General features: G+C 37.8%; 3 protein-coding genes and 1 long non-coding RNA gene across 7 annotated transcripts in view; all 4 read left to right on the plus strand.

Moving 5' to 3' along the window:
* Positions 1–1,009: 1,009 nt before the first annotated feature.
* Positions 1,010–3,560, plus strand: Trp1 (translocation protein 1). 2 transcript variants are annotated; one of them, XM_018036355.2, is made up of 5 exons: positions 1,010–1,109; positions 1,663–2,088; positions 2,170–2,517; positions 2,583–2,674; positions 2,752–3,560. In XM_018036355.2, exons 1-5 carry the CDS (start codon positions 1,026–1,028, stop codon positions 2,912–2,914), a joined length of 1,113 nt encoding a protein of 370 aa, XP_017891844.2. In that variant the 5' UTR covers positions 1,010–1,025; the 3' UTR covers positions 2,915–3,560. The 2 variants fall into 2 exon arrangements, with proteins under 2 accessions (XP_017891844.2, XP_017891843.1); XM_018036354.2 differs by having other exon boundaries at positions 1,041–1,109; positions 1,660–2,088.
* A 4,142-nt stretch (positions 3,561–7,702) lies between these two features.
* On the plus strand, positions 7,703–17,350 carry LOC108632062 (uncharacterized). Of its 2 annotated transcripts, none has more exons than XM_026819392.1 (7): positions 7,703–7,787; positions 10,472–11,025; positions 12,406–12,639; positions 13,918–14,075; positions 14,405–14,805; positions 15,275–15,352; positions 16,897–17,350. In XM_026819392.1, the coding sequence occupies exons 2-7, from the start codon at positions 10,654–10,656 to the stop codon at positions 17,037–17,039; spliced, it is 1,386 nt and encodes a 461-aa protein (XP_026675193.1). In that variant the 5' UTR covers positions 7,703–7,787; positions 10,472–10,653; the 3' UTR covers positions 17,040–17,350. The 2 variants fall into 2 exon arrangements, with proteins under 2 accessions (XP_026675193.1, XP_017891850.1); XM_018036361.2 differs by lacking the exon at positions 7,703–7,787 and adding an exon at positions 9,460–9,822.
* Positions 17,351–17,550: 200 nt separating this feature from the next.
* On the plus strand, positions 17,551–20,261 carry LOC108632209 (inositol polyphosphate 5-phosphatase K). Of its 2 annotated transcripts, XM_018036637.2 has the most exons (10): positions 17,551–17,698; positions 18,001–18,028; positions 18,282–18,389; positions 18,461–18,538; positions 18,673–18,820; positions 18,895–19,070; positions 19,146–19,373; positions 19,449–19,602; positions 19,692–19,881; positions 19,954–20,261. In XM_018036637.2, the coding sequence occupies exons 1-10, from the start codon at positions 17,566–17,568 to the stop codon at positions 20,127–20,129; spliced, it is 1,419 nt and encodes a 472-aa protein (XP_017892126.2). In that variant the 5' UTR covers positions 17,551–17,565; the 3' UTR covers positions 20,130–20,261. The 2 variants fall into 2 exon arrangements, with proteins under 2 accessions (XP_017892126.2, XP_026675192.1); XM_026819391.1 differs by lacking the exon at positions 18,001–18,028 and having other exon boundaries at positions 17,697–17,771.
* Positions 20,262–20,271: 10 nt separating this feature from the next.
* Positions 20,272–21,027, plus strand: part of LOC113465195 (uncharacterized) — a 2,463-nt gene continuing 1,707 nt past the window's right edge. The window contains exon 1 of the long non-coding RNA XR_003390036.1: positions 20,272–21,013. This is a non-coding gene — a long non-coding RNA (uncharacterized LOC113465195). The remainder of the gene's footprint in view (positions 21,014–21,027) is intronic.

Below are 21,027 nucleotides of genomic sequence, written 5' to 3' on the forward strand. Positions count from 1 at the left end.
GAACAGGATGGGACTGAGATACTCGGTGAACTTTTCATGAGTCTTTCTTATCGAAGGAAACTGCCTTTGCTCGGATGGCGAAAAGTGAAGAGCGTTCATTTAGCACTGTCCTTCTCGAATAATGGCATCCGCCATGCTCGTCTTACTAATTGTGCTCGTGTTGGATCTTTACCTGTTCCGAATGTTTCATACCATAGTACGAAGTATATTGAAGGATATTGAAGGACGCCAAAACGCTTGCAAAGGATCAGCAAAGGATGGCAAACGGACAACAGATTTCTGTTTCCTACCTGGCCCTACCAGGGATCTCAGAATTTTCACGGCTCGTTTCCCCTCTTTTTCGCCCGTATTTCAATCCACACTACTATTCTCCTCATGCGCCTTCGCGAAGCTCTCCGCAGCTTTGACTGTATATATAGTCAAAGCTCTGCAGTGCCCTCATGAAGTACCAGTCCCCACCATGGTCGCGTCGTCCCCACTTTCCGACCAAGAGACAAATTTTGAGATCCCTGGGCCCTACCGATGTGGGAAATTGGTGGAAAATGTCTTTCCCAGTCTTTCCGTTTTGGAACGTTGCAGAGTGAGTATCGTGAGGAATCTTTTGTTGAATTTTGCGAAAACGTAGCCTTTGTTTTTCCTTTACCAATATCAAGTATGTTATCATGTTTTTACATTACACATTTGAGAAACAGAAAGTAGAAAGTATTAATAATTCGTGCAAACTGAACATTGAATTCTTTCAGAACTTTACATAAAATATTATTTCCTTGAATCCAACTTTGAATTTGAATCAACTTATCTGCAACTTATATAGATTTATACTCTTAGGGAAGGACTTGATATAGGTAAAATTCGCGCACACATAAGTACTTTTTCTATACGTATGAACCCACACCTAGTAGGCAGTGTTTTAAATTTTGGCCTGTACCCGCCATTCCGCCTTTATTATACTTTTAATACATCTCGCTAAATGTCACTGCAAACTGTGTTAACAGCAAAATTGAGTGAGCCCACCCTGGCTGTGAATGACAGAATTGGACAGCATTGAGCAAGCGCAAAACGGGATTTACAACATGGCGGAACGTAAGAAAAGTAGGAAGCGCAAAGATGTAAGCATCGCATATGGCTAGAATTATCGGTGTATTATTCAATAATATATGTAAATTGTAATGTTTATTTGGTGGCTGGAATCATAATGCACGGTTTTATGTTCGACAAGTTTTGTTTTATTACGTCAAAACACGTGTCAATAAGAATAAGTGTCTGAACATAATTCAACGGATGACGTAGCAGAGATCATCTTCGCTATTCTATAGTTTTTAAAGTTGACTTTAATTAATAAAAATTTATTGTTTACTGAAATATTTGGACTCACTATTTATAAAACTTTATTATTTTCACAGTACGAATACCTTACGTAGAAAACTACTACGATTAATTTTATTTTATTCCGATATATTTTGGATTATCTGTAGCGTTCAAGTTTTTACTGTATCTCCTCTGTCTTTTTTACTTAGTATAAAAAAATTACAATTATACACAATCATCTTATTGTGCAATAAAACCTTTTTAATTGACAGTTTGTCAAATCTTTTAACCGAGGTGTCAATTTGACATGTTTTAGGAATGTCAGAAATTAATATTTATCCTTTTTTTAAGCAGGAAACATCGAATGTAGATAATGAAGTGATCCACGACAAGCCATCCAAAGAAGAATATGCAGTAGCCAAATGGATCCATAACAATGTACCATCAAAGAAAACAAAATTTGACAGAATTCACAATGTTGAATATTTCACTGGCTCTCGTGCAGTGGCTGCTTTATTGGAGAATTCACCATGGAGTAAAACCAGATTTGAAACACGTGAGCAGGTTACAGAATTCTTGGACCTAATGTTACGACATAAATTCTTCCATAGAGCAAAAAAAGTAGTAATTCCTGAGGAAGAACTATGTAAAATACGTGGTATAAAGAAAAAAGTTAAAGAAACTAAAAAAGATAAAAAAAATAAAGAAGAATCTAAGGAAATTAGAGATGGTGGCAAAGATAGTGACGATAAATGCGAAGAGAAAAAGAAAAAACCAAAAGTAAGCTTAAGCAAAAGAATTTCAAAATAAATTTCATACATGTAATAACAAAACATTTAAGAACTTAACATTTGCTTTTAGGTACGTTTAGAAATGCATATGGAACAATATTTTGTTGACTGCAACGACGCTTATGTTTGGATATATGAACCCATTCCCATATACTACTGGTTTTTTGGAACACTAGTAGTTTTAGGTGCAATTGGTGTTTGTCTTTTCCCATTGTGGCCTTTAACAATTCGCCATGGTGTATATTACATAAGCGTTGCAGCTGCTGGGTTCCTTATATTCATTTTGGCATTAGCAATTATTAGATTAATTGTATTTTGTCTTCTGTGGGTTCCAACACTTGGCAGATGTCATCTCTGGCTTTTCCCTAATTTAACAGCGGACGTTGGATTCTTCGCTTCATTCTGGCCACTTTATCAGGTATATATTACGTTCGGATTGTTTATTGCACGATGAATGTATTTTATGTAATAATTTCTTTCTAGTATGAATACTACGGTAGTACATCTGAAAACGATAAAAAAGTTAGAAAGAAGAAAAAGAAAGAAAAAGATTCTGATACTGAAGAAACACAAGTGTAAGTTGCACTTAATTACAATTTATACTTATCTTTCATTGATACGTTGACATTTACATTTAAATACTTTTTTTTAGAGATGAGAAACCTAGTAGCAGAGAATTAGATAAAGATCATACTGAAGATGCTTCATCTAGTGAAGAAAAGCTTTCCTCACCTGAATTAATGGAAGGTGAAGAAGGTAGTGAAGGTTCGGAAAGTGAGAAATCTAACACTGGTAAAGATTTTGTAATGGTTTAGAAAACCAACTCTTGGCAATAAATAAATTTTGTTCATGTTTACTAAATGTCATTAATCGAAAATTGACTTTTTGTCAATGCTGATTAATGACATCACTGAATCATGTATAAGTATTTATGTGAAACTGAAGTACATAACGATTCATTTTAAAAAAAGATATCGAAATCTTGATATTGATAACAGCAAAGAAACATGCCACATATAAATTTAGTAAACTTAATCCATTTATTGCTTACATCAATATCTGCATTTCTTGCATTTAGAACAGTATAGCTAGTTGAACAAATTACATCTATATATTTTACATAAGGGAACTTTTATAAATTGTGGTATAAAGAATACCAGTTTTGAGATTCCAATTAAACGTGTGTGTTTAGTTAAATTATAATTAATTAACATTTATTTGGATGTGTGTACCGTTCAGAAAAGAAATATTTATTTCTTATATCCTATTCTAACTTAGGTGCCTGAAGTTTTCCCATATAAATTGGAAATCCTTATTAACATTTTATATCGAAACGTACAACATTGTACCAGCAATTACGTGGATTATTAAATTTTAGTAACGCGATTTTATCAGGTTTCGAAAAGAATTGTACCCGAATAGAATCTCCAGAAATAAAATGAAAATTATTTCGATGGCCGACCTGCGAGTTTATTTTTAACAGAGCTAAGACTTGGAGCATTGATTGATATCTCAAACTTCATACAGCAAATTGTAATCTATATTTGTATGTAAAAGTTTCAAGGATAATAATTATTACTATCGTTGTGTAGGTAATATAATTATATTATTAGCGGAGAATATCATTTTGATTATCGTAGATGCGCGCATATAAATGGTGAATGAAGCAAGTAAAACAATTTATATTTGATAACAATATGTATTTATATTTATATATTGTTATCGAAAATTATAAAATACATGCTTTCCTGGTTCTATAATTTTATTATCAATTATCAACCTTTAGAACTATTTATATATGACTGTATGTGCGATTTTACTTGAAATGTGTGGTGTTAATAAAAACTAAGTTTGAGTCACCATTTGAAAAAATCATTTTATTAAAATAAAAGACGCTCAAATTACATTTAATTTGTATATATTTACTTGAGTTACCACAGAGTATGAGATTTCATTGATCTTATCCCGATCGATAAACCACATCATGCATTCCTGTTATTAAAACCGTGAACATTCAGTGTGTATTTCTTATTTGACACATGACGTAAATTCATAGAAATATTTGAAGACTGTAATATTACATGTGATGTGTAAAATTCTTGAAAAGTAAGTTTTCAGGTAAGGTAAGTAAAACTATATTTAAAAATATTAAATCTTCAGGAATGGAATCGTTACATCGCCTATACATCCATTGAAATCTCCAGTAGGTACGGAACGCAAGGCCTGAGACTAAAAGGGGGAAAATGAAAATAAAAATCGAAACGTAAACCTAAAACAAACGTAGGACGATGGTTCCGTTTTCGCGCTTTCACGTTAATGAGCGTTTAATATCACGATTTTTACTAATTGTAAGTCTTACAAATTTACCGTGAAAGCTATTCAAATTTCATTGAATCTCTGCGAGCATTATTACGTACTGCCTCACGAACATTATTACATACTAAAGCTCATTTTGTCTTCCAACATTATCCAGCAGATAATCTACGCAGATAGTCCATAAATGATGGAAAACGGAATACAAATCCGAGACAGTCCGCAGACAATCGTCTCAGTCCAGACGAAGTTTTAAAAATCTCTTGTATTGTGTTTTAACTAAGTGTACACGTCTACAAATTGTTTTAAAGCATTTCGTTGCACCACTAATATGAAGCTACGCTTGCCACAGTTTGACACGGTTTTTTTTTATTCCGTTTCGTTTCGGAGACCGTGTTTGAAATCGCCGTTCCGATGTTTCGTTTAATGCAATACAATTAATTCTGACGGACGAGCCACTTATAGATAAAACGTGAATTTCTCGTATTGAAACAAATATAAACCAGGCACACGGTACCTACGTGTGCAATTCTTTTCTTGCTGGCAGAGTAGCGATTCGTATGTGTAGCTGGTTGGCCGCGGAGCGAAGGGCCGCGTCACGAAGGCAAAGTTAACGGCCCATAATTCATAGCCGACATATAATAAATATCGTTACTCCATCGTAAGCGCACGTAGACACGCGCATCGCGGTCTTATATGCACGTACCCTTCGTATAATATGTATGTAAAGATGTAAATGTTTCACGACTCCATACAGGCATTCCACGAGATTGCGTGATGAGCTTTCGTCCTTGGCAGAGGTACTAAAAGTTTTCTTTAACAATGCACTCACATGCTGAATAAAATAATAGTCATCAGTTTTTGACGTTTCTTTACTTCTTTATCGCATATACCGTAAATACAATACACGGAGCTTTTTTCACAAATAAAGGATCGCGGAAAAATTTCACGAGTCGCAATTCGATAGTTTATCTACGATCTGTCAGAAAATATTTACTAATTGTTCTATGTTGTCTAGCCTATCCATAAATTTGTATTAATTTAATATTTCTGAAATTACATATACATAAATTGGTGATACATGTATGGAAATACCTAACGGTATGCACAAGCGAATATATGTATTTCAAACATCAGTGCTCTTAAACTTTTTCATGGTTTCGGGTCATCGAACTTATGAAACAGTATTGTATCCTTGAGATATACAAACGTGTTTTATCGGTTATGTACGCGAATCACTATCATATATGTATTATCTTTGATTTTTAATACAGTAACTATCAATATTGCTTGAACTCATTACCCATTTATATCTTTTTTCCAGGACGTAGATTCAAATATATTTTTATAATATATTCATGCCAATCCAGTGGATAAAAGATTGATTGCCAATTAGATATTTTTTATTAAAAAAAGTGTTGGATATCTATAATGTGTACATGATTATAAGTGACGTTCAATAAATTGCTTCTGTGCCGATAGTTTATTATCTTACATACGAGGAAATTTCAAAGAGACTGCAGGAACTCCGACCGTGCGCGAGTATCGAAATGGGATAAAAAAAAATGTGGGCGCGCGGAGGAACCCAAAATAAGGTGAATAAAAAATATCTTGCATGGCCGACCACCGCGGTTTGCGGTTACAATGTACAACGAAAAAAGAATTCTTCGTTTCGTCTCTTTTCCCTTCCTCCTCTTCTTCGTTCGTCTCTTTTCCCTTCCTCCTCTTCTTCGTTCGTCTCGTTTCGGTCCACCTTCTGGCTCTCCGTATCCCCACGGTACCATCACCTCTGCTCTTCGCTCGTGAGGCTACCAACGTGTGTAGACAGCCGGATTTATATTCAAATGAATCGCCGTGGAAGGGTCGACTTATCAACGTATCAAACTCGACGGGGCGAACTGTAGATGAGGTGGGGGATTTGCGTCGCGAAAGAATGTTTGCTCCTTGATCGATCACGGGCATCACTTGGCTGAATTGTTATTAATTGTTCTGGGAACTTGTTCTCTGACAATTAATCCTCGAATATGAAATACGCCCTTCGTATTTAAATTTGCAACATATGCTCGAGGGGCCAACAATCAACAGCATTACTATTCCCAGAAGACAAATTAATCTTTTAAAAAGATCAACTTTATTATGCTGCAACTTTAACTAAATAAACGTATTGTGCGTCATCGCACATCTGCTTTTGTACAAAATGCTCTTTTTGGCCTACATGAAACAATGTACGCAATTATAACATGGAAAATACACGTCGGAGGCAATCACGGCAATCATGCGGATGGACATCCCGGTGAATAATTGGATCGGTGCTTCGTAAATATTACGCGACGAATAATGATCGTTACGCGAGCGAAGACCGAAAGTTTTTCGAGGGACGCAATTATGGAGCAGGACGATTTCCTTCGTTCGCGCCGGTACATGACTTTATTTAGCTTTAGTTTGTCGAAACCGGTTGCAAGCGACTTCTCTCCTCTCTTGTGCCGCGATACCGAGAGTTCGGTGCTCCGCATCATTTAGGATTCCTTGGGTGGAGGAAAGAATTTTGCGTTCACTGCACTCGTCAACTTCTTTCGCATAGAGGTAATTCTCGATGCAGACACTTTCAAACTTATATACATCAGTTTATCAAATATCTTTTAATTCATCCATTACCGTCCTTTCCTCCTTCTGAACTAGCTACTACACTTCTGCCGAATTGTGTGTTTAATATAATGTGTCAGTAGTTTTGTATATGGTATACACTATGCTCCGCGTGAAGTTACATAATTTCTCTCTGCTTGACAATAATTTATATAATTATAGTTTGCGGACTTTTATGCAACATAAAATAGGATATCAATTTGAGAAATGTGTTTTAGACCGAAACTTCTTTCATCATTACACATTGTGATATGCGCGTAGCTTTTGAGATATCGTATATTTCAGTAGATGCACAGTTAATTTTTCCATGAATGCATAAAATCAGCAGTCTAGTGATTACGAATACAAACTAAGTGTTTGATATAACAATTGTGCAATGGTATTCTCGAGGATTGACGTTCAAGTGCAGAGAAATTCGGTCAGGGCCGTGATACGACTCGATCTTCCGCTTTTTGCCATTAAAGAGTCTCGTCTTAATTATCCTTTTTTCTCGTTCGCTGCGGCTTGTAAATTACATTCCACGGTTGGCCGAGGCGACGCGACGCGACGTGGCCAGAAGGAAAGCGGATCACCGTGTTTCGCATTAGATCGGGAGCGTGGGCAGCTTGCGTCATTAAAGCATAGTAACTTACGGTACAAGAATGACTTTGGCTTTGGCGGAGAAAGTGACCGGGTGTGGCCATTGCGAGAGACATTGTACATCGCACGCATTTGTTGTAACGCACCGTCCGGGTAAGGATTTTCGTTGTAACGACATTTTTGACAGCGATCATTGTTCTAGGAATTTTTTCCCTTCTCTGAGTTAAGACGTTTCACCGAGTAAAAGCGAACCTCGATCGCGGAACAGAAGAATGTAAATCCTGTTTCTAACAATACCGTGTGTAACTGTACGGCAATTATCACCGGGGAATGGAATTCGGTAGAAAAAGCGACAGGCAATATTTTTTATCGTTACATGAGACAAAGTTATGTACATGGAGTGTCGTTAAGTTAAAGTAAAATACACTCCACTAAATCATACTAAAATAATCAGGTAGTAAACATCTGCCTGAATTTTGACATTCTCGGAGAGTCGGAGGAGTGTAAGACACGCGTTTGTGCTTACTATCAGGAAAGTTGAGCCAGCCGAACTGAACGTGGAAACGGTTTGTCCGGTTTTTGAAGCAAAGGGTTCATTGAACCGTTGGTTGCAAGGGATTGATTGCGTACAGCTACCGAGCGTGTCGTATGCGCGCAAACGATCATTGATCTGTGACGCCCGAGCCGCCTACATGTTACCTAGCAGGAGGACCGAAACAAGACTGGCTGCTTAGATCTAGAAAGGAAGTCTTCCCTCTTATCACTTTCACCGGCAACGAATAATTTTATAAGCCATTTCTGGGCCAAGGTAAATTATTTCCACCGCTCGCGCCGACATTGCAGAACGAACAAACGGAAGAAAATTATTTATCAGCACTGAACAGTATTTATCGGATAAATTACATTGACATTTCATTTTCTGTAGTTATTACAAAAACATGAATTTACGTACGTATGTAATTGTTGTAAAGACATTCCACTTTTATTTTAGAGAATTATTTACGACCATTTACTTATTAAAGTTGTATGGGTTTCCATTACAATATTTTTTTCTTTTCATCTTCCGCAAGTTATTGCAAGAAACTCGTTAAACATCTCTCTACAATTGTTCCTCGTCCTTACGCGTTGTTCTACGAGCTTTTCCCTTTTCTTCTTCACCTTCGCAAAGGTGGATTCCAGGACCATTGTTAACACTTTTTCGAGGTTATTACACGTACGATATGTAAATGCGTGGCCGGGTCCGGTCCTCGACGTCGTCGGAGGACCAGCTTCTTCCTTTTTCTTCCTTTCACATCTCGATCCTTCTCTCGTCTTGTCAGGGGCGGATCAGATCGAACCTACCTTTCGATAGAATCGACTCGTACGCAATAATAGCTACCTAATTAGTATTCAACAAGACGAAACTCTCGATTTTTCCGTCGCTATGTAAAATCATACCTTCCTTACTACCATCATTAAACCTGGTATTTTATCACGGGTATATTAAGTTTCAATCGTTTTGCAACTTCTCTAAATGCTTTTGCATTTGAATCATGCAACCATGACAGTTTTACGACAATGTCAAATTTAAGTTAAGCCTTGTGTAATTATATTTTCGTCAAGCATCCAAACATTTATAGAAATTATGCATATGTACATACGTACAGTCTTGACTCTGGTCACAATAGTGTCGATTCGATAGGTAAAGGAAACCTACTGTCGAAAGGTTTGCACAGATCCGCTCCTGTAGTATATGTGCCACTACCACCTCAGCATCGTCATCACCATCTCCCTGATTCCTCCGTAACGGATAGGCTTCACCTCCGGAACGGAACTCCAGTCTGCTTCCAGTTTCTCCCTCGAGAATACTCGTCGGGTTTAGTCAGAGTTCGGTTCTCACAACGCGCGCTTCGTAACGCCACTCCGCCGACTTCCTTCGCCGCTAGACTCGGTTCCATGAGGCTCTGACAGAAATTTCACTTAACGTCGAAGAGTCTCGCGACAGTGTTCGTTGACCTTCGAATCGTTCGAACCGGAACACGTTCCCCGAGGAGTAAGAGATTTTTAAAAACGTTCCGCGGTTGTGTCCTCGCTACTCCACGGCATTGTTAGTTCAGACAAATAAGGGAAACGCGAACGAAAAGCGAGGAAGAATGTGTACGATGCACGTATCATCGAAATATAGAAGAGAATGATCGACGGTTAGAAGGTTCGATTATAATATTACGATTTAATACCCTGTTCTACCTATAGCTTATATTTGTTGCTTGATTAAGCGACGAATCGATCGCAGTGCCGTGCACTATGATACCTGTTTTTATGGTTTTGCTCTGGACTCACTCGGCCCATGCTTCACTCTACTTACGGCTGACCCTGTTCATAATAATTAATGGTGTTAGACTCCGTGAATGCCTGCGGGTTGGTCATGCTTGGCTCGCGCGCGGAATAGATCGCCGGTTGTTTGGTTCTGTCAGTAAACGAAACTCTTACAGAAAATGTTTGCGAATGCGAGATAATGGCCATTATTCCAAATGCAGGAGAAGAGGTACATCGAATTTCGAACGAAAATTGAATCAAGTACGACACGCTCAGACGAAAATTGAAGCAATTGCAGATTTCGAAGAATCTCAGGCTCTCTGACTTTCACTATTGATTTCATAATTTACATTACTTAGAGAAACGTGATTAGAGCTTCTACCCTTTGCATAGGGTATGTAACGAAAAGTGAAGTCGCAACTTTATTAACTCAATCGCTTTCAGTATCCATTTCCATTCGTCAATGCCGGGGTATTTATTTTTGCCACGAATCAACGAATGAACCAACGTGTTTTAATTACCAGGACGAATCGTGATTACAGGTGTGCCATTCCTCGGGGGAAGAGAGGCGGGCGCATAAGGATGCGCTTACGCAGGAAACGGTGCATGTCCCGGTGACGCTACAGAAACTTGGAGTGAAAAAAGAAGAAGAAGAAGAAAAGGGAAAAAATAAGGAAGGAGAGGTCGTACACACAGGGATAACCACGGAAGCACGAATGACGCGATGAGACTGAGTCCGATTATCCTGTCGTGGGCCACGGCGAGTTGGCTCGGTCCAACCGGAACTACGGCGACGCGAGCCCAGGCCTCGAAGGACTACGAGTTGTCGACGGAATTCTTTCTGATACCAAGCGACGTGGCGTTGGACAAGAACGGTCTGGCCAGCGTGGCCAGTGTCATCAGCGTCCCAGCGCCGAACCGGACGGTTTCGGTGTTCAAAATGCCCCCTGGTAAGAAGAGCCAAGAGATCGAGGCCGATACACGACCGTATTCGAGGTCCTTGCTCAGGCAACGACCCTGGGCTCTTCCTCTGGCGGCCCTCAGCGCGGCTACGATGCTCCTCATGGCTGGCTTCGAGGTTTTCGTGCTGCTCAAGGTCGGTTCGTTTACCTTTACCACCTCTTTCAAACCGATCTCGACCGATCGTTTCGTTCCCAAATTAATTTATGCTTGATACACTAAAGACGATAAAAAGACCGTGAAAAAGATAAAATATTCCATCAGCCAACTGTTACTTGTACTTACATTCGAATTTGCGTCGTGTCAATATTCTTGGTGAACTTTCGTGCGTAAGAGTAAATTTATGGAAATACCGTATTAAAATGCAAATGGAAAAGTCTTGGTGACACTGAATTTACAACTTGAACAGTTTTACGACCGGAAGTGGAGCGCAAACGTAGTTGCGACAAGACGAAGAGAATACGAGAAGGACTTGCCGATTGGGACCGGTCGCGTTCAATGGTACGAATCGAAATCGCGTTTTCCTTGGTCGTATGATCATCCGTAATTAGAAATTGAGGAAGCGTCGGATAAATAGAGCTTAGGAAGGAATGGTTATCTTTTTCTTTTTTCGTTCGAGCACGTGGCAAAGTATAAACTGCACAAGAATCTATAGTAATTGTCTTCGTTCGTATCTCGACAAGCTCCAATAACCGGCACGCTCGCAATTTCGCCGAGACCTAGGCCTAGTTTGCATGTCGGCTAACCATTTCTCCTGGCCGTGTCGTCCGTTCGATATCGATACACTCCATTGAACAGGAGCCGCCAGGGAAACCTCTCTGATAGGAAACTTGATGTTTACGCTGTCTTTAATAGCATTGTTACACGCAGCTGAATGTCCGAAAGTTAATTACTGTCGCGTTAAATTTAAAATGCGTTTAACACAGAAAGACGTCCTATTTCCTTTTTTACTAGTAAATTCTAATCAAACTTAACGTTAGCGCATGTCAGTAAAATTAATTTACGTGCAGGAAACATTGCTTATCGCGTATATTCGAACAAAAGAGAAGCACGTCTGTGTTATTAATTTATTCTAATTAGCGAAACTAACTCTTTCAATTATCTTTGATCAAATCGTAATTAAATCACGGCACGTAACAACATAATTCATTCTACGAACAGTTTAGTTTCTGTCTTGTTTGACGAAAATTAGTTGAACAGACACGGGGAAACAATAATGAGAGTCAGCCTTGAAAACACGTGCATACGTACACGTTCGAAGTGTACTTTCTGATTGCCATATCGAGATTTTCCTCGCCGAGGAAAAAATTAGAGCATGCTGATGATCTTGCGTGAAGCATTGCTGTGTACATTATTTTCCCAGAATATCTTTCACAGAAAATTCTGCGCACTCTAAATTACCTTTCTAAAACTGTTATTAACATGATTTTCGTATGAGGCATAAATTTCAAATTAGACACGGCAAATTGAATGACAATGTTTCTAATTAATCGTTTGGAAATTGAATGTTTTCCAGGCAAGGGTAACTGCACCGAACAGACGGCATTTGTTTCTGGGACAAGCTTTGCTCTTAGGCCTCTTCCTTCTGGCAGGACTATCCGCAGCAGCATCTCTCAGTCAAAACCCTTTATCCTGCGCTGCGTTTCGATTAGTCGGTTTACCCGCCGCGCTTGTCTTCGCTGCCCTATTGGTTAAATGCGTGTTCCTGCTTTCACTAAATAGCGGCGTTTATTTACCAGCACCCTATCAAGTAAGTTTCCTCACGTATCGTATAATACGAAAGCGTTAACTAACGCATTACACGGTCCTTTACAGATGAAGTGTCTTATCTAGGAGATATAACTAACTGCTAGATTAATACTACGTCTGCAATTAATTTAAATAATACACTCCAACGCGTTTTTTTAATGTATTCAAAAAGAAACAAATTATTGAGAAAGTAAATGTATACACGATAAAAGTTAGAACAATATTTCTTTTTTCTGATTTCATGTTGCTTAATTAAGTGCTTAAGGTGTGACGGAATTGTTTCCTAATTAAGAAAGCGTAATTAGGATACATGCAAGTCCAGAGAGATGAAACGAATATTAATATAAACTAAATGAATGACAGTGCGAGCAATCGGAACGCAATCGAAAGTTTTTGTTCCCGTGTGAGCACAGCTTTAGAAAAGCGGTCCGCAGAAACTCGTGGGACGACTCTTGGCGAGGGAAGGATGCAACCGTGATTTTTCTTATTTCGGCCGCGTGTCGGAGATCCGGATGTCGATCGAGATCGACTATTTGTACGCGCGGGACAGGATCTGAATGAAAACTAACGCGAGTAGTAACTCCCGCTACTAATAGCAACGGGTGCAGCTGTTACGCTCGTTAAAGACGCGTATTGCCGTTGGTGCTGCGTTGAATAACATTAATATATCCCCGACGATTTTCTACCTCGCCTAACGGACTCGACGGGTTCTCTCTCTCTCTCTCTCTTCTTTTTTGTCGCTTGTCATCTGTACGTGTGATTATACGCATTAAGAGGAAGCGATGATAAGAACAAAAACCAGTTTATGAAATAACTTGTTAGAAAAATCGGCGTATATAGCCCCCTTATGTAATCATTTTTCATTCACAATCACGCTCGTTTAATAGAACGATGGCTATCATAAGGAACTGCTTGCGAACGTCAATGAATTACAGTATGACGGACGAGCGTTAAGAATGTTAATTAGCAATGGCATCGCGGTAATTACGGCTTTCTATCGTTAATCGATCAACGCATATCTTTTTAAATTGTGTTGTGAAATTCTGCTTACGACCGTGGATTACAGACGTGTATGGATATGGGTTCTCATTCATATTTTTTACAAATAGACCATAGAGTCTATAGTCTAAAGAAATGGATGTTAAACGCAAGTCGACAACGTGTACTTTACTTCGAACGCGTTACACATTTTTGCGTGAAATTTCCTATAAATCTATAAACATGAGCAGTCTGGTAACCCATTGGGTATTAAGGAAGGCATTTATTGTTATTGTTACAGGCTCTGGTATTGGGCTTCGCCGTGCTCGTGCAGGTAGCTATCATTGGACAATGGTTTTACGGTGAACCACTCGCGGTGATCCAGGTACAAAATACAGGGCAAAATACTCCAATGCCCAGTTGCAAAACTCCTCTCGGACAGATAGTGGCTTCCCTCGGGTAAACTTTTGAAATGTAACCCTTCCACCGACAGATATTATATCTGATAATAAAAAATATCTGGTATACATCCTGATAATAAACAATAAGATAGATATCATATCTGATAAGTAAAAAATAACGCAACCCCTAAATAAGTCTTCTCGAACGTAGCGACACGAGAATAATTGAAGTCAGATGAAAGCATTGTGTATCATGTTTGAATAGAATGTTTCGATAATTTTTGTAAGAAACTCAATTCTCAATCTTTCTAGAGTTGTTCAAATTTAACTTTGTTGGGTGCCTATGGAAACAGCGTATGAATAGACGATTCGACGATTCGATTTCAGGTATCCCGGGGCACTGCTTGTTGCAGTAGTTTGTTTAGCGGTCCGAGCACGCGGCATCCGGGATAACAATCGGGAAGCGGCGTTTATTGGACTGGCTGTTGGTTTATCGCTTCCGATTTGGATATCGAGCGCGATCGGCTCTCTGGCAGCCTCGACAGAGAGCGACAGAGAAGCATGGCTCGCTTATGGTTTATTAACTACTTCCCTTCTCGTGTTCCTGACGATGTTCCTGCCGAAGGGTCGGCAGTTAGCTGCCCTCGGCCGCGAAGCCACCGCAACAGTGATTCGTGATCGAGACGATGCTCTCAGCTCGCTTCCTGGCAGCGGTTACTCGCCTTCGTTTTTCCATTTCAAGCCAGCGGAGGCTTCATTGAAGAGGAAGATGCATTATCACAGTGGTGGTACAATCATTCTCTCTCATGTTTTTCACATATTCCTTCTAAATCTAATTGAAAATGTTTTCAGCAATTAAGAAATCGCGATCAGACGATTAATTAATGACTCATTAGTAGCTGATCATACTTAATTAGATTCAACACATCAGTGATTCATATTTGCAAAGTATAAATAAATATGTATAATTTAGACTCGCGTGTAAAGTTTTATTCTCCATGTGTCGTTTCTTTATTGTAAGCATGCTTTCCAAACAGTGAAATTGACCAACATAAAGTGGTTTCACCATTTTATGTTTATTTTACTGGTCAAGCAAATTTCACCCATGTTTTTCGTATACGCATTTGTCATTTATTTTACTTCATTTAGCCGCTGTTCCACTTTCAGCGTTTCTTCGTTTTCTTATACACTCAAAATTATCCGTAATACATGTTACTGTTCTTAATATTAATATCATGGCGCATTCTTGAATTGCAGATCGCGTGGCATTAGTCTCTTCCGCTATTCCCGGATGCACCGCTTGCAGGCATGGTGGAAGTCCGATATATTCCGACGGTAAGTATTGTTAAAAGCCAGTTATGTATCAACCAGTTAATTATGAAACATTAACACGTGTTATAAAATTAATGTACGAGTTTAGTGTCAACAAAATTCGTCGCGGTAGAGAAGTTTGCTCTCATGTTTAAATCCCACTATACCGTAAATGTAAATGAGTTAAACTAGTTCTGAAAATTCTTGAATTTGTTCCGATGAATACCCCTTCCAAAACTTTTTCTCCGTTACGGCATCGCCTCTATCGACCTTCACTTCGAGGAACGAACGAAAGGGAGGAAAAATGTCCAACTAGTAACGCGGACAACGAGAAAGTTTCGAGACTGAGGTCAAGCGCTTCTCTGGGAATTAAACTGGTAGGGGAAACGGGTCCCGTTAGATCAGATGACTCTTGTTAATCGGTGACTCGTTGCTGGTGGCTAATCGAATATTTTGACGAACTTGCGGGCAGAGTAAATCATGTGACATGTTCAACGTAGCCTCGTAAGATTAGATATGTAAATCTGATACGTACATTTTCGCGATATCAAAAAAGATGTTATCATATCAAGCAAAATCGAAAACAAAAATTCTTTCGTCCCTTAACTTTCGATGCAAGTGGCAAATATTTCAAATAACTGTTAATATCGTAGTATGTATGTATATATGTATGTACGTCTCTTTACCGTAATTCCTATTATTACGAGTAGGGCGTGGAATCTTCCACACGCACATCGAGAACTGGCGGTTACTATCCCGCCGGGCATAAACTATTCGCTCATTTATAACACCGGTTGTAGTTATCGTAATATTTCAGTACATCATTTTAGAACCTTCCGATTAAGTCTATAAACCAGCCGACGGCGCTGCATAAAAATGTGAACCGAGATTTTGTGAGAAACGTTCTCCTCCTTGATTTTATTTCCCAGAGAATTACTCAAGTTACGACATTTCCTCGCCCCTTCGTAATCGGATCGACAATTTTTAATCAAGCTAAATTGTTATTGCACGTCATAAAGTTCCCACGCAACTGACTAAAGACGGTCGTTTTACCGTTTGATTTAAAAAAAAAAAACAATAAGATTTACTTTCTTGTAATTAAAAGTTTACGATCGGAATGACCTACTGCGAAACGTGGCTGCATTTACTGTTTTATAGTCTATTAACGCCGCAATAAAGATTTTCTGTCAATATTTTATTTTCGAACGTCTCAAAAGGTATCTGCAGCAGATGAGAAATTCAAGTGCACGAACAAACATACGCTTATCAATAAACTTACGGTCTGCTGGCTAACACGACCGGAAAAAATAAACGGATATTCGGTGCTGTCGTTACCGGAAATTAATAACGAGTTTCTCAGTAGAGCGAAAACGTAGATAATAAAATTCAAGCCAATTGTCCGACCTCCCAATTATATTTAAAAAAAACTTAGTTAGGAGGGGAAATAAAATTAGAACACTACATTCTCATTTAAATAAGTAGCTTGCAACATACTAAATTATTAACAGCGTTATAAAGCTGTTGGCTGGAGAATAAATGGATTGTATTAATACGGAATAATCTTACAGACGTTCATGGTCCGATGGAGACATTCGTCTTACCACCAGGCATGTATCTAAGGCCAGAAGACACGGGAAACTTGTATACAACTTTATCAGCGAACCCGAATGTATTTTTTCAACGAGCAACTCATCCCGGGATGATGTATTGATAATTAACCCGGAAATGACATCTCGCTTCGAACAAAAGTCCGTGAAGTCAATAAAGAATCTGCTTTTTCACATTCTTAGATTAGATATCTTCAAAACAACGGACTTTCTGATCCGGACGTTTGTTTCTCTTGTTATTGTAAAAAATATATATCATGTGTGAGCGTTATGAAAAATACTTTATTCTCTCTAGTTGAATCACGCTCGATTATTTCGATAACACATCGAACTGTAACAACTGAAGGCGAATTTCGCGAGAAATTTTAATAAAGCTACGACTCATTTTTAATAAAAATTTTGTATCATTTTTGTATCCGTTTTATTTTTCTATCTCTTCCCTCTGTTTCTAATGCATACGCAGAGACTGAGGCCAAGGCCCAGCCCAGTACTCTTATCTCAGGGTATAGAAACTTATCGCAAGGTATTGTGCCTCGTCACACAGGATTTGGTATGTAGAAAGAAAGGGAATTATAGATAATTGTTGAAGTAAGTAAGCGGACAAAACTGTCAATTGTTAGTCTGCGGTTAATGTGTTATTATTATGACAGCGTAATAGTGACAGTAAGCGCAGACGACAGGTTGTCAAATGCCAGTTTGACGTCACGTGGCTGGGATCTTGGAGTAGGGATCGTATCATCGTATCGTATTGTCGTATTCTACAGTTACGTACTTTCTTTTTAGTTGTCAATGATATGGTTCTTTGCACGGTTGTTTTCATCCATTCTAATAGAAAAGTAACGTAGTTTTCGTGATTCTCTCCGTTGTACATTAACACCGTATAATAGCTTAAAGCTAAAAAATCACTTGATCGATCGTTGACACTTGTTACATCGTATGTTAACCTGAAAATTATGCTTGCAAAACACTGCACAGTCACCCCAGTGGTATAACCTGACTGCCGACTCTAAGTTAGAATAAAATTGTTTGTGACATTTTCTGACAATTTTTGTTGTCTCGTTCTAGAAATGGCTAACAAGTTGAAATATCTTAGGTGAGTGGAAGTTCGATCTGCCTATATATCCATATATGTGTATGTTCATCTTGTACCTGTACAATATTTTTGTCTTCTCAGTAAAACTGACATTTGTAATTAACATCTTATGTGTATTATTTAAATTATGTATCCAAATTTGTATGTCAAATTTAGAATATTCACTGTTTTCTGTCTCTTCGTATATTATTTGTTATTTACTGTATTTAACAACAGATAATTTGAATGGTAACAAATTGTATGTGTACCTTAGGATCTATTTTGTTACATGGAATGTAGCAACAAAATATCCAGATCAAGATTTATGTACATTACTGGATATTAATGAAACAAGAACACTCCCAGATTTTTACGTGGTTGGGTATGTAAATATATCATATTTTATGCGCTTGTTATATTATAAAAACTGATTAATTTTATAAATAATATTAGGCTACAGGAAGTCAAAGCCCAACCACAAAACATGGTAATGGATATGTTCTTCGAAGATCCATGGACCAAAGCTTTTAGGTTTGCATATGAGGATAACAAATATTAAAGCAGCAAACTTAATAGTGTACACACTAGTAATTAAATTTCTGAAAGTTATTTGCTGCATCTGTTTGCACTCGAAATACAGTTTGTATATTATGCAATTTTTACAGAGAAGTATTGAAGAAACATGACTACGTAAAAATACGTACACAACGCTTACAGGGTCTTGTTTTAAACGTCTTTTGCTTAAGGAAGCACATGACACATTTAAGATTAATAGAGGCTCAATATACGCGAACAGGATGTGGAGGAATGTGGGTAAGTATGGACATTAATAATATAGAAAGTCCACTTAAATTTTGATTAACAAAAAGAATGTATTTTTGTTCCAGGGTAATAAAGGTGCAGTGAGTGTAAGATTAAATATATATGGAATTAATATGTGTATAGTGAACACACACTTGACACCACACGACCATTTATTGGAAGACAGAATTGCAGACTATAATACAATACTCACAAGTCATAGCTTTAGCAATTCTGATACTTCAAAAATATTATTTCACGAGTTAGTATTCGCTTTTTGTGCTGTTTTTAATTTATTTATGAAGCTATACACTCTTGTTAATGTTTTACTCCGCAGTTATGTATTTTGGATTGGTGATCTAAATTTTCGGCTACATGGAGAGGACTTAACTGCCACAGAGATTGATTCGATGGTTAAAAAGAATCAATTAAGAACCTTGTTAGCTAGAGATCAATTAAAAATGGTGATGGAGAAAGGTGAAGCATTTACCGAATTTACTGAAAATTCTATTACATTCCCACCTACTTATAAATTCGAATTTTCATCTCAAGAATATGATCTCAAGTAAGACAAGTTCTTTATGCTCTTAATAATCTCTTAATATCTCTCCTTTCTTCTAATCAAGAACTGTTTATGTAGGCGACGACCGTCATGGACTGATCGGCTCTTATATAAAGTAAACACAGACGTTTATGATGATATCAAGTTGAATATCATTCAGCATAATTATAAAAGTTATCCTGATTATATATTATCAGACCACAAGCCTGTTACAGGAGAATTTGACATTGTTGTAAGTCTTTTTTATTGAGCACAGCAAATATCGAAAACTGAACAATACTTAATGAACGGCGACTTGATTAATTTTCATGAAATTCGTAGATCAGACCAAGTATAGAAGACCACGGTGTGGAGTTCCAACCTGTTTCATCCTGGTTTATAGATGAAGAGAATTCTGTATCGTATAGACTACTAGGAGATGCGAGGACAGCTAGTGGTGATTGGGTGGGTCTGTTTCAAAATGGATTTTCCGGCCTGGACGAATATATCGTTTATGAATACGTAGGCCGAGGTAAGACTTGATAATTATTTGAAACATAGAAAATAATTATTTCTTATGATCTATAATGAGAATTTATTGTAGGTAAGTCTTCATCGGTTTCAGTAGAACCTAACGCGATCACCGAGCGGATTTATTTCAGCGACACGGCCCTTCGAACGCCCGGTATGTATTGTTTAGTTTATGTTGCTCAGCGAGGAGACCTTATCGGTATTTTGGGTGTGAGCCCACCGTTTCCGGGACATCATAGAAATAATTGATAAATCGGTTTGCGCAGTACAATCACGATAGTCAATGATATTTGCTTCTTACAAAGTCATGATGTCTATATTATTAATAGGACATTGTACTTATGTGTGTGTTTAGCTGTAAAATTCACGTAAACGTTGAATGATTTTCCGTCCTTCTAACTTTCCTTTAAGTGACACTTCATAGCAGCTGCTAGTTTTATAATCATTACGTGTTTGAGCATAGTACACAGTGTAAGAAATAAGTGTTACACTGAAGAGGACCGCAGAGTTTAAATGCGATGGAATTTTATCCTACATATATTATTTTTAATATGATTGTAGACGAGAAAAGAGAGGGAGAAGAAATTTATAATTGTATTATTCGGCAAATGCTGTACATTTTGTAAATTAATTTTTGTTAAGCAATTCAAAGGTAGACTACTATTTTTACATTGAGGACGAAAGTATTTATGTTATCTTTTACTAAGTTTTTTAAAACTAGTAACTGAATATATATTTTTGTACGTACAATATGTGTGTGTTTCATGAAATTAGTGAAACCAGTGAATCGAGTGTAATATTTACTGAATAATACAATATTGTTTGAGGTAATGGATGATACTCACAGGCATTTAAAAATGCCTTGAATATAGGATTGGATTAAGACTTATTTTTGGTACCTGGTTTTTGCTGTCAAGTTATTGCCCTAAGGCATTAGTGCTTAATCACGCTTTGGAGCTTTAGTACTCCTAAATAACGATCAATTTTTGTTAGATTATTAGGAAAATTATTTCGTCATTAAGAACTTGTTACAAAGATTCTACCAATGGGTCTAGTTGTACGAACTCATAGCAAGTTATTTTTATATTGCACGGAAGCAACACAGAATCAACGCGAACAAATGTACACTATAGGTATCTTATAAGGG

Source organism: Ceratina calcarata, unplaced genomic scaffold, assembly GCF_001652005.2.
Source record: "Ceratina calcarata isolate Rehan_Ccalc_2016 unplaced genomic scaffold, ASM165200v1 scaffold151.2, whole genome shotgun sequence".
In the NCBI taxonomy this organism is placed as follows: domain Eukaryota; kingdom Metazoa; phylum Arthropoda; class Insecta; order Hymenoptera; family Apidae; genus Ceratina; species Ceratina calcarata.

Excerpts from the sequence above, each read along its gene's own strand:
- Trp1 (XM_018036355.2), top strand. The coding sequence starts at position 1,026 with ATGACAGAATTGGACAGCATTGAGCAAGCGCAAAACGGGATTTACAAC. Across the intron at positions 1,110-1,662 it reads AAAGTAGGAAGCGCAAAGAT|GAAACATCGAATGTAGATAA; the intron begins GTAAGCATCGCA and ends TTTTTTAAGCAG. Across the intron at positions 2,675-2,751 it reads GATACTGAAGAAACACAAGT|AGATGAGAAACCTAGTAGCA; the intron begins GTAAGTTGCACT and ends ACTTTTTTTTAG.
- LOC108632062 (XM_026819392.1), top strand. The coding sequence starts at position 10,654 with ATGAGACTGAGTCCGATTATCCTGTCGTGGGCCACGGCGAGTTGGCTC. Across the intron at positions 11,026-12,405 it reads AGGTTTTCGTGCTGCTCAAG|GCAAGGGTAACTGCACCGAA; the intron begins GTCGGTTCGTTT and ends AATGTTTTCCAG. Across the intron at positions 14,076-14,404 it reads CAGATAGTGGCTTCCCTCGG|GTATCCCGGGGCACTGCTTG; the intron begins GTAAACTTTTGA and ends ATTCGATTTCAG.
- LOC108632209 (XM_018036637.2), top strand. The coding sequence starts at position 17,566 with ATGTGTTATTATTATGACAGCGTAATAGTGACAGTAAGCGCAGACGAC. Across the intron at positions 18,821-18,894 it reads CAGGATGTGGAGGAATGTGG|GGTAATAAAGGTGCAGTGAG; the intron begins GTAAGTATGGAC and ends TTTTTGTTCCAG. Across the intron at positions 19,071-19,145 it reads TCAAAAATATTATTTCACGA|TTATGTATTTTGGATTGGTG; the intron begins GTTAGTATTCGC and ends TTTACTCCGCAG.